Source organism: Pyxicephalus adspersus, chromosome 10 (assembly GCF_032062135.1).
Source record: "Pyxicephalus adspersus chromosome 10, UCB_Pads_2.0, whole genome shotgun sequence".
Lineage (NCBI taxonomy): Eukaryota > Metazoa > Chordata > Amphibia > Anura > Pyxicephalidae > Pyxicephalus > Pyxicephalus adspersus.
Window position 1 is genome coordinate 27175719 of NC_092867.1, and position 15565 is coordinate 27191283.

Genomic DNA, 15565 nt, shown 5'->3' on the forward strand with positions numbered 1-15565 from the left:
TTTTGAACATAAGGTAATAGGTATATATGCACTTTCATTACTTTTAATAAAAACCCCAATACTTGCAATGAATTTGCAAGTGTGTTTTATGGTGGAGAAAGTAAATTGATTTGAAGTCTTATTTTGTAAGCTAATTGCAATTTACCACTTCAGTTTATTAACCTGTCACATCTTTATTTCAGTGTGTGTCTGCTTCCTGCATATACATGGCTTATTTGAATTAAAAACGATCAAAACCAGGCAGAATAATTGTGAGCTTATTATTGCTGAATTCCAAATAAAATTATATCCATGGGGTGTGCTGTTAGCATTAAAAAGTGGTTTGTGTTTTTTTTTTTTTCTTTTTTTTTTTTTTTAAATAAATTTGGAGTGTTTTTTTGCTATAGAGAAGCATGGTCTGTATTGTTTTTGCAATGCTCATGTTGCCCTTGGCGAAGAGCTGCATTAGATCACAACTCAAATGTATCATATTCCAAAAATCCAAATATTGAGTGAGGGAAGGTTTTAGCGTCCACTTTAGTTAAGATTTTTTCCTACACCAGGTTGTGAGTACTCCAGGTTTTGGGTTTGGGAATTATGTGGCACGGATCCAGGTTTACAATCCTGATAGTTTTGTCCTGATTCTACCTTGAATGGTGCCAATCTACATTGGTATGACCCCTTCCACAACCTACTGAGATATATAATACAAATAATTTGAAGATAATTTTTATATAACACAATATTAAAGGACACATATGCCCAGACTATTCATATTAAAAAAAAATAACATATTCTTAACAAACAATAGCAAACAAACCCTGATATAGGTGTCTTTATTTAGATATCCATTCTCTAAAATCCTTAAACATCAAAACGAATCTTGAGAATAAAACTAAAAATTAAAGCATAACCTGTACTCAAACTAATACTTTTCCAATTGTCTGGCTGTCGCAACAAAGACTCAACATTCAGTTTCAATTGGTTTTTAACAGTTTACAAGTGTTCTTAAACCTTTAATCCAAGGACCTATAAAAAAAACAAAGCTATACAAAGACCAAATTTGGTTTGTAGGGCTCTACATTCTGTGTAAACTCTGTGTAAATGAATTGTTGGGAAAAGTACCCTGAAAACCTATATGCTAAATGACAGAAATATGATCCCTCGCTTTGTTTCAAATTGTGCTCTAGATTTGAAAATGATATGTATGTGCTTTGGTCATATGAGTAGGCAAGTAAGCAGTTTCCAGCCCTTGAAAATCCTACTCAAAAATTACATTGTAATTAAACATTAAAGATGTTAAAATGTTGAGAGGATGTCTCTGCATCCACTGGGATGCTGTACTGCTCCAGGTGCTGTGCCTTGGTTTGAGATGGGATTTGGACCATCACGACTGTACATCATCCTTATCCAGGCTGTCAGTGATTATCCACTATTTCATAAAATGTGTCATAGTGAGGAGTCTAGCAAGACAGTGTAAGCAGCCCAATACTGGCTTTATAGCACAGAACATGTGCTTAAAGGATATTCTGTTGGAGCGCTTCAAAGCTACTGGGAACTATACACATTGCTCTTTCCTTCAAGCAGCAAAGATCTTAATATGCTAACCAGTATCTGAAATGAAATTATTGAAATGTTCTTACTAGTTCCCTTGAGAACGTGGATTTTGATGCTATTTGTGAATCACAAATGATCAGAGATACTGGAGCAGTGAGATCTCTTCTGAGGCTAAGCAAACCTGTCCTGTTCATACATAGAGCAATTCATCATTTGAAGCCAGAGTGATGCTTTCAAGCTTTTTCGTCTACATAGCTTGGAGAAAAAAAGGGATCGGCTAGTACTCTTCCGTTATTGCACATTCTTTGAAATTTGCCATGTCAAGAATTTCTTTCAAAAGTCTGGATGTAGAAACAGACATATTTTCTGACTGGCAATGTTCTAAAATGTTATAAAAATCAGATCAGAATTCCTGCTAAAGCTAGCAGTTTGTACTTCACTGTGTGAATGACATTCTTAATCCATACAAAAGACATATAGTATCTAAACTGGAGACCAAGCCTTGTTTTGTGAATGTACCAGGGTGTATTGTGAAAAACATGTGCCAATGCAAATATAATAGTATGTCCACATCATTCCTAACTTTTTGCTGAATCTTTAAAAAGCTGGATAGCTTGAAAACATACAAAGTATATTTTCTATTTAGGTTTACCAAGACAGCCATCTACCTAGCATTTTTAGTATGAGATCTAAGCTTTGGCAGCATTCATATTTCCCCCAATGGCAAATCACCTTTATGTTTAATCACACAAGGGGCTTTTTAACACTACTGGGGATAGGGAAAGTGGTTGTTGTCTGTTGCAATCATGAAGACTACCACTTTTGATAAGTGGATATTAAGGCGCCTTCTGTTTCCAACACAACGATGCTGGATCACCCAGATTCACCCATGATAGTCTAACCTCTTCAGACTTGAATTGATTTAACTAATCAGGATAATTTGGTCAGAAGATGTGGCACTGCCATCTGGAGAACCAATGCATTTATTTATGGTTACAGAATGAGTTTTGTTTAGTATAGCAATTAAAAGTGTTCAAATGTAATATGTAGTTTGTTAGTGTTAATATATATCATTTTATTATTTGCATGGTTTTCGTCAATGATTAATCGTTTGGGACAGATACCAATGCATTTACTAATGCGTTACTGCTGCTTTCTGCAGGATTGACATAATATTGTTTACCTTTTGCTTTAGGTCCAAGGAACTAATTAAAGAAGCAATCCTGGACAATGACTTCATGAAGAACCTAGAGATTTCCCAGATCCAAGAGATAGTGGATTGTATGTATCCTGTTGAATATGGCAAAGACAGCTGTATCATCAAGGAAGGGGACGTGGGGTCGCTGGTCTATGTCATGGAAGGTACTGTGTTTTACTTTTCCCACAGTTATTTTGCTTTTACTGTAGACGATTTGAAGATTTCCATTCCTGTTTGGAAGAAACTATACAGTAATCTTTTTAAATAGATTTCATTGTGGAATGTCTTTTTAATATCTGTCACAGCTGTCTGCAGCTTTTGCAGTGCTCAAAAAAACAGTCATAGGTTTTTATTAGAGAAACATGAATTTAAAATATATCTGTATGACTATTTTTCTTTAGGTGGTCATCAAAGTAAATTGTACATTTTTTGCACATTCATTCATTCACTACATTCAACATGCTGTGCCGGAATCTTGTAAGTTTCTTAACACCTTTTCAGCAGGCAACTATGCAGTCATTAATATTTGTGGCCCCAGGAATAAGTGTATTATTTAGATGATTCAGTTTAGACAACAGACCTTTGTGATCTAGCGTGGTTGACAATGGTGGCAACAAAGAAAGAAAAACTCTCAAGTTATGATGATGAGGTAATGTGTTGTTACCACAGCGTTTTAAGTTGTAAATTGCACTAAAGTGCTCAATTTTTTTCTTTCTTTGCTGGTATATAAGTGATGCATTGTAAGTTTTTGTTTCAAATCAAATAACCGGCAAGCATTGAGTAATTCTGTAGGAAGCCTTAGAAACTACACAAACTACAGTGTGCTCTGAGGTGAGAGTGATGGTAACACCAGTAGTTAGAAATGAGTCCAAAATTCTAATTTACTGAATAAATTGTCTGGAACCAAATAAGGCCATTATATCGAAGCTATATTTAAGGCCTGCAACTTAAGACAGTATATTTCTTTTTTTCATCGCATCTGTCTTGCGATTTGATTGTCATAGTCTTGGAATCCTCAAGTGTGTGTATTTTTTATTCTGTTGACAGAGCAAAAGGCAATCAATACTGCTTAATACTAACCCATTGGGAAATTAACATTTTTTTGATGTGAACAGTATGTTTTATGGCAAAGCAAAACGCAAAGGAATACTGACAGAAAATAGGGTTTCATCAATGAAGAGATATCTCTGATTACTAAGGAAATATTGTTGCGGCATTGTAAACACCTGTTGCTAGAATTAATTTGCTGATAATCAAATATTTAGGATCAAAAATAATTACTATTTGATACCTACTACATTTTATTGGTGAGAATGATAGATTCTTCTGTAAAAGAACTTCCCACCAATATTACGTGTAAATTTATATCAATAAATAGGTGAAATATACCCAATATTGTAAACTATAAGCGTTGCTAAAAGTCTATTATAATTAGGCCTAAAAAATGCAAGGGGCACACCTCGCTCCTTACATATTCTGTTTTCCATGTGAGGATACCTGTAGTGCCAGCTAGTAACTTAAAATTATATTGAGCCCATGTGATAATGCAAGGCAGAATATAATTTCCATCTGCTTCTTGTTAAAAGAGAAGTTGCCTAGAACAGGAATAATAATATTTTAGGGTCCATTTGCATGTCATGTGAAAAAGTATGCATAACCCTTTTTTCGAAATTTAATGCACTATAATTAGCAGTGCGAGTGCTGAAGTATGTTTTTTTGTCCTTTTTACAATGAATGACACTGCATATAGGGAAGGTTCATTACCATACATTGTGGAAATTGCTCTTTAACATGCATATTCATAATTTAAAACTGGGCACTCACTTTAGACACATAATAACATAAGTGGGTTTTTTGGTGTAAAGCAATTCTGCAAGGTTTCCAAGAAAACATTAGTAGATCACAAATTGCTTTTAGTTATACAGCATCATTTTTTCAGGGGTGCTCTGGAACTTTAGGCCAAATGCTTTTATGGCCTGGAATACATAAATGCTAATGTATAGGTTCTTAACTACATCTGAAACCCAAATCTAGTTAGATGGGATATGATAAAGGTTACACCCCTTTGTCAGTTTTTTCTATGTTTTCTGTCACTGGTGGTTTTTTTTCTTGTTCTGTCCTAGAAATGTAACAGGGTTTGAAAGAAAACCTTTCTAAAGTGAAGCAAAATAGTCTCTAGTAAATTGTCTCCAGAAGAGCTATTGCCATTGGAAAATTTCCCCCCTGTTGTAAAAGTTAGGATTTCCCATAACTTTGTGACCCGGTGACAATAGCCATCAGGACAAAACATATAAAACGTGAAAGGTTTAGGATTTCCAAATTAAAAAAAAAGACTGGTTTTATTTTATTTTAATTGTAGTGACATATAGAGTTCTAAAAGAGCGAATCTGGCATTCCCCTAAACATTTGGTAATGGTAATCAATTACTGCTATTGATACCCATGGACCTGGTACATTTCCATGAGGGAATGTTTGAGGGGATGACTAATTCCTTGTTTAATTAATTATTAGATCCCATAGTATTGATTCCAGAATATCTAAGTGAGCCATACAAATGTCACTAATTTCACTACTTCCACGTATTGAAAAATCTAATATTCTGTTCATTTGCAAAGTGATAAATTACAGTTTTATTTAAACCATATATATTTTAGTCACTTATGTCTGTCATATATATCTGTCACTTATGTGACAGATTTGGTAAAGAAATCCTGATTTCCTATCGACTCCTATTTTCTTCTCCTATAATACATGGTCATGCCTATGAAACATGCTGCTTGCGTTGGAGAATCACCCACCCCTCCTTTCATCTCCATCCATCCGCTCTGTTGAGAGATCAACTGGATTAAACTTTCCCCTTCGCCTTCTCCCTGTCATGTTGTCAAGCTCTGTTCAGGGAATTGAATTACTTTTCCAATCAGCTGGGCTGATTAGCTGGAGAAATCTTTTTCTCTCTCTATTGTTCGATTGCCATTTTCAGCCTCCCTGTCACACATTAGCCTTCCTGTGCTATTAACAGCATCTTCTTCTACTTTGAATTGTCTTTCTGCTGTCTCCATGTTTAAAATTGTTCTCTGTGGGAAACTGTGTGCAGTTTTTGTTAATGTTCTCCTTGCAGATCTCCGGTTTTCTATAACATGCTTTGGTCTTGCTGTGGATTTATAGGACTAGAAATGTAACCTAATTATATCATAAGCTTGTTGTGACCTTAGCCTGTAAGTGTTTTTGAACATCTTGGAACAGTGCCACTATTTCTGCCATAGGTGGTGTATATTTGTGATTTAGAGGTAATCGAAAAATAACATCACCTTACATAAATAAAAGCCTAATGCCACTAGAGTATGCACTTTAGTAAAATATTGCATGTTACAAATGAAGATAATATAATATTTAATGGATGAAAGGGTTTGAATTTTAATGGTCTGTGTTGAAAATTAATAGGTTCAATCTAGTTGTCACAGCTGTATACTCTGTATATGGAAGTGTTTACTTATGCATATTTTCCCAGCTATTTCTCTTTAAAAGCGGAGCACTTAAAAACTGTCGAGGTAATGATGGATGATAAATACAAAGTAGTGCAGAGGCTTTCAGTATGTACCCTTTTATATTTAACGGTGCATAATCAACAATTCTGTTAATATTCAGCATACACATATAATATCCACAATGTACTCTGCTGCTAATTATAACACTGATCTCCTCCACTGTTTTACAGAAATAATATTCAAATTCTGAATGCAAACTGTCATAAAGTATGCTCATAACATGCTTATGCAGCAGGTCGACGTCACCGGCAATCCCCCTAACATCCCAAAATGTGTTAAGTGCTGCAGCCGTACGCATGAGATTATACATAGCTTCCGGCAGCGCAGGATTTAAAGAAAGATTGCAGCTTGTACTGTAAGACACAGCTTGGAGACAGTGATTTGGCAGTAAGCTTGTCTGCTTGGTGGCACACAGGATAGGAATACATCACTAGTTCCAATTTCTCTTGGTGTGAAAAATATTTTGTGGAGATAATGACTGTATGCAGAAAGCACAGTGTGGGCATAGATAGCCTTTTGAATTTCAGGGCACAGGTGTGCTAGCTGAGAAGCCTGACAAATCCAGCAAAACAATGGAAAGTATTTGAAATCTCTATGGCCTGTGTGAGTATTCAAATGGTAATGATTATATTTTTCTGAACTTGGATATTGATTTCAGTATTTCATAAAGAGAAAAGCTATGAAGCACACCTGGGGATATATCTGGCCTGCTTCTTCCAATCAGGGTGTTCATCTCTTCCCCAAACATACCCACCATCTGTGGTTAAGGTCTACTAACAGGCTAAATGCACTTGAATGTGCCAGTTTTGTGATCATATGGTTCATCTGGGGGTAGTATAGTTTTGAGCTTGACACAGATTTACTAAGTGTGTCTGTCATTTTCCTCCATGCCTAAATGTTGGCAGCTAATGGGGACCCATAGTCAAGCCTACACCTATTTCTGGTTTAAAATCTGCCTACCCAGAATGGTGGAGCAGTTCAAGCAGTTTTCTCACTGCATCCACAACTTTAAAATACTTTATAACATTATTATAAATTTGCTTAGGTTTGGTTAGAAATTTGCCAAAAATTACACAGAAATTTGTAAATCTGTGAAAACCAGAGCACACGGAGTCATATTATTCTATGATATTCCAGTAGGATTAGGCATATGATGGTCCCTATTTTAAGAATATTACAGGTAACAACATTACAATATGACTATACAATCTCTTGTAGATTTATCAATATTTGTATGAAGCTGAATTTGGAGCTGGCTTCACACTACATATTTGTTGCCAAATCTAATTTGTGTTTGTACACATAGCTTGACATATGTTATTAACATTAAGGTTGAAGCGTCCAATGCAAATATAGATCTCTAGATTCATGGCTAGTGGATAATGGACAGGTTTGCAGAGTGGTTTGCCTGAATTCCTGGCAACTAAGTGCAACAGGTTGAAGAGTTCTAAGAAAAATGTGTTATTTAACGTTAGAAAGATTTTTTATTCTAAGCAGTCACAGAACGAAGAAGTGGTCAGGGTTAGGTTTCAGCTTTCAAGCAGTGCTACTTTATAGCAGCTGAGGAAGGAATTTACGACTCCAGCTGTAACCTTATAGAAAAGTAGTGGCATAATCGGTCTCAGTCTTGCTACCCCCGTTTTGCATTGCTTTGCTATGTAACAGAATTGATAAATGTCCCCCAATAAATTTTACCTTTCGGGTAAAGCAGTGAAAATAATTTATCAACTACCATCTACCAACTTTATCAACTACCAACTAGCAAGGTACCATGGAATGAAGTATTATTATGTCTTATTTTCCATAATTTTAATATAGACATAACAATATAACATAGTTATATTTATTTTAACTTGGAAAATGAGCAATAGTTTTCAAGCATAATTTTGATTTGATGTCAAGTCATGTATAATTATGTCTTGGGTTTCCGGCATGAAGTTGCAGGTTTTATTTCATAGAATTTCAGTACACTTTATGTTTTTGACATCGTTGTTTGTCAGCCCTTAATGTTCAAGCTGTTGTGAGTAGCAGGAGATGCTGAGATTAAATCTAAACCATCATATGTTGTCTAGTTCAGTGTTACGTAGTTGCCTAGAATCTGCAGAAACATTATTCCTGCTGTGTTGTAATAATGGTTTTGCTACTGTTTAGAGATCGATGAGCCACCAGCAGACTGGTCCCTATTTTCATTACTACAGCTGGAGATATTTTATAAGCAGTGGAAATAATTCATATTTTGACATGTCTTTGATTTATTATATTCTTTTTATCATTGAACATTTTTTTATTGTGGAAACCTATTTCAGTTTTTTCTAGGTATACTGTCATTTTTAAAAACAAAACACAGTTGACATTTTGTATCAATGGTGGCTGTTTATAAAGAGTTAAATATTTGTTCATACTTTTTACCCCGCAATGCTAATAAAAGGGGTTGCAGTTGTTTCATTCACTAAAGGTTTGCCATTTCAGTTTGTCATTTTTATTAGATAATTTCACAGAAATATAAATTGACTATCACAATAATAGTATTGTCAAGATGGTAGTGTATCCATGTATACTTGAATATAAACCATGTGAAATATAAACGCATCTACTTTTATTAAAAAACAGCTTTTTCAGATCTATTGTGCATGGGTGTTGGCCACCAGTAGATGGTGCTGTGTTATAATATTAGGTGTGTAACAATCTTCTTTTTTTACTGTCTTTTTCAGGTCAACACATTTCAGTCTATACTCAAATCAGTTTTAATTCTTGTAATAAAGCCTATTTCTTTGCCTTTTCTAGTTTTGTTTAGTTGTACTTTACATTTAATTTTCTAAATTTGAATATATTAGACCTAACTTGGACTAAACTAGAAATATATAGTTTTAGAGGAGCATTTTATTAGACCTCCTTCCCAAGTCTTAATAATAAAGTATGTGCTATTTTTAATCCAATTCAATACTCTGAACAGTAGTTGAGGGGAAATACCAATCATAAATGATTGATTGGACCTGATTTAAAAAAAAGCTCTCCAAGACTGGAGAGGATACACTTTCATCAGTGAAGCTGGGTGACACAGCAAACCTGAAATGGATCTGGTTCAGGACTGTGAAAACAAATGCAAATGACCTTTAAGAAATTCATTCCAGATTTAGAAAGCTGTGACTGTTAAATGGAAGAACTGAGATGTTGAATGATGTACATAATGCTTCAGTTTTACTCATTTATCATTCCACATTGATGGATGTTTCATACTTTGCAAGGTTTTGGAAGTGAAATCAATAATTAAGAGATAATTAGAAAATGTTCATGTGAATATGAATTTTGAATAACGGGAGATACATACACAGTGCAGGTAAAGAATCTATTATTTTAAATGTTCAGTGTTAATAAAAAAAAAAAAAACCTTTAATAAGATGGTTTTTCTTTTGCAATTAGTGTTTTTTCAGTAACTCTGCTAAAATAATGTTACTATACTATACAATAATGTTCAATGGGAAATACCTCTATAGCAATTACCAAACACATTCATGTAGATCTCATTTCAAAAAGTAAAATTTACTATGTTTTGGGACACATCTAGAAATGGTAAATCTGACTAATTAGTAGCTTGAGAAATATTGATTTTTGTTTTAGATTCCTCCTGAAAAATAGCAGTGAACATCCTAGCACAGTAATGACATTACCAAATCTAACTAGACTCATAAAGCTTTGAATCAGATTTAGTGATGCTGCTTGCTGAATAGAAATATGTACTGCACTGCATGCTTAATTTATTCTGTGAATCTTTGGGTTCCTGTTCCTCCACCTTTGTTGGTTCTTTTTACATTTTTTTCACCAATCATCTGATCACCAGTAATCCTGGATATATTCGACATAAGGGAGCAAATCCTTATTCTTCTACCAAGTTAGCAGCCTCCAAACAGAAACACAGTGCAAAACAAGGCACAGTAAGTCAGTAACATGGAAAATATCTGTCTCCATGAGACCACAGGCCATGCTAATTGACTTTTTTTTTTTTATTATAGAGCACACTCTGTCCACCCTTTAATACCTGAGTTACCATAAGCATTGTTATGTTGATGTGCAGTTGATGGAAACATGTTTTATTTCTTCACCAATATCTACACCGAGTAGCAGTTCCAAATTTCTATATCGCCGTTCCATTGTGGATATTTTGTATATATGTGTGTGTGTGTTACCCTAATGTCCAGTACATTCTGTAACAATTCTGTACACCTTTCCGCTATCTCCACTGAACACTCGCACAACTACATTCTTAAAAATGATCTATAATGGTAACAAAATGGGTATGTATATTTACAAATATTTACCATTACCATAGGCACAAATGCATTTGTTTTGATTTGTACTGAGAGTAATGGCTTAGAGGAAAACTGTGCATTAATTGTTGAAGATTAAAAGATGGAAACCAAAGAGAGTGCTGACATGTTCATGGTTGTGATAAAATGTCATTTTTGCAGTGAGGCCAAAGAGTGCATGAAATATCTGCATAACACTGACAGTTATAAATTATATAATTATCGGAGTTGAACACTAATGAGGATAAATGTGTCATTCTGCAGTTACCAATTATGTACCCACTCTTGGCTCTGCCCCATATTGATCTGTAGTAGATTAGTATTTTTTAGAAGGTATTTAAATGGTTCAGTGTTTTTGTTATTAGCAAAGATTTTCTAATGTTGCCTATTAGTAATCAACTTTAAGTGTACAGTGAAGAAAGTACATTTTTTTAATCAAAGTAGGTCCTTAACTTTTTTGTGCAGCCCAGATAATATTGTATTTGTTTTGTTATTTTTTTCTGCTGTAATGCTTTGGCAGCCCATTAATGTGTGCTTTTTTTGCAACAGAGTAGGGCAGACAGGTATAAAGTCAGCCTCAATGTGTTCAGGCCAACTCTGCCCTACTCATACAAACACAATTTCCCAGTTTAAAACCTGAGGATCAAGATTAGATTTCTAAAAATCTGATATCTAGGATGGTCCTAATGGTCTAAAGAATCAGTAGCAGCTGTATTGCCCTACAATTATCAGTCAGATTTAAACCGGTTCTAAAAAAAGAAAATGTGCAAGTTGCAAATAATTGGGGTTGTAGGAAAATGGATTATTATTAGCACTGACATATTTATACACTTAGGTACCAGTAATACATAAAATATCAAGTATCCTAAATTATGTTAAACATACATTTCCTAAAACCAACAGAATTATATTATTTATTTCAATTATGAAAACCTGGTGTACATCATTTGGGTAACTAAGGCATTTTCTACATATATTTAGTAGAACACTGGTAATTAAGGTATTGATGACAGTGGTTCCTATAGAGAAAATTATGATTATTGGTTTCACACGCAGTTTTCCACAAGACCCATATACATTTGTTGGCATACATCTGTAGCACATGTATATGAACATTGTACTGTGCATTGGATTACATACAATGCACATTGTGGTGCATTGCCATTTATTTTCAGCAGTACCTCAATATGCATACACAGGCAAAACTGATGCACCTAAATCATGCAACACATGCACTGTTTTGTGCTGTTTCTGAAGGAAAATAAGATTTTATCTAGTCTTTTAAACCACTATTTTATAAATTACACATCATTGGGTCAAGAAAAACAAAAATGCCAAAACATTGTTTTAGCTAATCATTTAATTCTAACCGTTGTTGTGACCTTAAAAGTCTCAGAAACTGCAATTGAGTTTAACATATTACAAACGAACAGCATGAGTGAGGAAAAAGTAGATGTATTACATGGGGACCTCACTGTTCACAAATATATAAGTAGCATTAATTATATTGAAGCACTTCCAATATAAGAAGAGGTTCTCCAATATAAGGATAGTTTCTTGCTGGCTTACAGTATTGATCTCTATTATGAGATGTTAGTGTGAGGCAGCAGAGTTTCATAATAGCAGCACAAATGCTCTGTCCAGACCTTTGCTCTATTGATTGTTCTCTTTATTACCTGTGATTGTTTACACACTCTAAAGGCAGCTTTCACTTTTTTTCTTGGGTTCAGAAAAGAAAATCCTGTTCTCTTCATTTTGCTTTACCTTACTTTTTAGTCTCTTCATTGTGCTGTAATTTAAACATTGTGCTGCAGAGGGTTTTGCTCCGTTCCAGGTTTGACTGAAATGTTTGCTCCTTAATAGTTTTTTATAATCCTTACTGGTTGATAACGTGTATTACATTTAAGTATGGGCTGTGCAAATATTGCCTTAAAATATTTGTTTTGAGCATAAATTGTCCCCGAAAAAAACTATAAGGTGATTAGGGCCAGGGCATGCTGTGGGGATACCAGGAGACTGTTGATTTCATAGTGTTGGTTTCCCAGGGAAATTTAGGGAAGTTCAGTGATCAGGGCCCTGTTCAGAAATGCGGACTGAAATGCTTATTCTTTATCAGAAGGTCACTTTAAGCAATCCTTCCAATTCTACTATCCATGTGGGTATTTAAAAATGGGTTCTTATATGTTTAGTTTCCATTTGTCAGGCAGAGTTTTCTGTCTTGTCACCCACTGGGTCTTTTTCTCCTCACCTTCTGTTTTTGAGAACGTGATTGAGTTGTGAGTTTTGAGTTGTGATTCTCTGAAACACAGGAAGGGAAAGAAAGCAATGAAATTTATGTATCAAATAGAAAACTATTTTTGCCTGTGTTCTTGTTGAGAAATGTAGGAAAACAACTGACAATAAATAATTGACAGAGGCTATAACCCTTCTCTTTTCTACATAAAAAGTATAAGTTTACTTTATTTTATTTGAAATAAACAGCTCAGTATTTTTTCCGCCACCAGTCCCCCACAATCTTGCCCACTCTTTGATCCAGGGCTGGTTCAAGATTTAATGAGAAATAAATGCTTTATTCAACCCACTTATTACAGCGCATGATGTCATGGACCTGCACCCTAAGGGGATTGTCACCCCAGCACCCTGCGCTCAAGATATAATGATGCGGAGAACTATGCTAACACCATCACATCTGTAAAGCTCTGTGCATCATTGGTGGTGGGAAGAGGAAAATGTGGGGAAGGCTAGGTTTGGGTTTAACTGTTTTGTAATTGGCTAAGAAAATGTAACATCTGTCTTCTCTCTGGGTCATTGCAGTACATGTGGTTATTTTAGGTGGATTTATGTAAGGATCACCCCTCTGACAGAACAAGTACTTTGTGACATGACAACTGGCTTGTTCTGTTCTTGCCTTCTAAGAGCGGAAATCCACTGTAATTGCTATATCACTAAACACCAGCAGTGATTACGCACTGATGATCACAGATTTTCTTGCATCCCAATCTCGTTGGCAGTTGAAAGTTTTTAAATTGAGCTTAAGACTTTTACGTACTTTTTTTTTTATAGAAAGGAAAGTTTGAGAAACTTCATAAACATAAAGGAACATCAATGTTTGGTTAATACCTTACAGGTTTAGCTCTCTTTATTGAATACTGAAAATAATGTATAATCTCATTGGTTTTATTTCACATAAAAGCTCTTTTGCTGCTTTTTAAAAACTTGTAAATAATTTAATGTCCCTATTTTGCATTCAGCCAACATAACTTAGAATGTGTGTCTAAGTTGTGTTGACTGCAATATATTGACCTTAAAGAAAAGTTAGAAATAATGATGTTATAACAACAGACTGCATTTTTCAAACATTTTATACAATAAATATACATGTATATACATTTTACATTTTATACAAAAAAATCCTGGTATATGCAAACAGCAAGTACTGTATCATATCACTGAAAGGTACAAATCATAAGGCGGGTCTGCATGTACATACTGTATGCAGATGTATTTTTTTTTTGGCATTTGTTCCCAAATCCTGCTCTAAATGTGCACCAGTTAAATCCTTATCAACTTAAACCTGAAGCTTCAATTTCACTCACTTCACAATTCTCTTTTTATCTATTAAATGTCTTTATTTGCTCAGACTAAATATCTTGAAATTGTGTGGCTTTGCCTACATAGCTAGATCACTGCTCTTGGTTTTATAATAGAGGAAAGCAAAGACTGAATTTTCCAATACATGTTCATGCAGTTACAGGACCTGCCCTGTATTAAAAAACATTTATATTAGCATCAATGGCAGCTTCCTGGGCTCTGTATGTGCACACTATTAGAACGATAGGGGATCAAATGCTTTAAGCAGTATATTAACTTTCAACCAGCAGCAAGCAATCTCCTAGACTATAACATGCCACTACCGAATGCTCAATTACTTTGTTCATTTTTTCCATATCAAAGTGACAGCAAAAAAACATCTACTGCAAAGGGCCATGCTTAGAGGAAAAAAATATTTTCAATCTTTCCTTACAATGTCTTTTTAATATTCATCATACATAAATATCAAAGTCAAATATTTAGTAGCAAATGTCTTTCAGCTCCAAATAGCCTTTCCAGTTTGAATAGTTTTTGGTCTAAACAATAGAGAAGAAAATCAATAAACCATTCTTGTTTAGAATTAAAGGTATTTCTGTAGCCTAAAATTTTTATCCAGAAATGTTTAAATCTTAATAGTTTTTTCATGGTGCATAAAAAATCATTAAACTTATGTTACTCAAGGTTGGACTGGATCTGAGGTTCCAAACTGACTTGTAAGTGTTACAGAGGAATATATATAAAAGGCTAAAATAATGGCAGATGTTTGAAGTGCTGGAGAATGGTAGAACTACAGCTGTTAGAGTTCACCAGACAAAAGAAATATATAGTCATTTGGAAGAAGAAATGTGGTATAATAATGCTGTACCTATCACCTTTAAGAGTTGGATGGTAGTTCCTGCTTCAGAAAGTGTCTTACGATTGTTAATGTAGTATGGTTTATTCAGGTCCTTACGCTAAAAAATAACGATAATTTTTCTTTTTATGACAGATGACTTAAAGCAGGGGATTTAAAAGTCACTGGTATTTTACCAGAAGTATACATTTTTGTATTATATAGCTTATGCATGCTTAAAGAAACTTGATGACAGTTGAAATGGGGAGGAGGGTTGTGCCATAACAGACATGTATTTAGAGATATAGTCTTGACGGTTGTTCTTCGTTATTTGCTAACTTAGAACTTGAATGCAATCCAAAAACTTTGGACTGTTGCATGATTGTTTTGGTGTTTAAATGTAGGTAACCAAAATCAGACTGACACCAGGACTATACCTTACAAATGCAGGCGGGGATCAGGGAGCTATATTGTTTGTGTGAAGAAGAGAGCGCTAGTCTATAGTGCCTGTTAATGTGTGTGTATGGGCAGGAGGTAGGGGAACAGAGGGATAGGAGAT

At 34.6% G+C, this 15565-nt stretch overlaps 1 protein-coding gene across 4 annotated transcripts in view; it reads left to right on the forward strand.

Moving 5' to 3' along the window:
* PRKG1 (protein kinase cGMP-dependent 1) overlaps positions 1 to 15565 on the forward strand; it is a 513859-nt gene that overhangs the window by 158057 nt on the left and 340237 nt on the right. For all 4 annotated transcript variants that reach the window (XM_072423233.1, XM_072423235.1, XM_072423232.1 and 1 more), the window contains exon 2: positions 2732 to 2898. In XM_072423233.1, coding sequence (XP_072279334.1) covers positions 2732 to 2898 — 167 coding nt within the window. The remainder of the gene's footprint in view (positions 1 to 2731; positions 2899 to 15565) is intronic.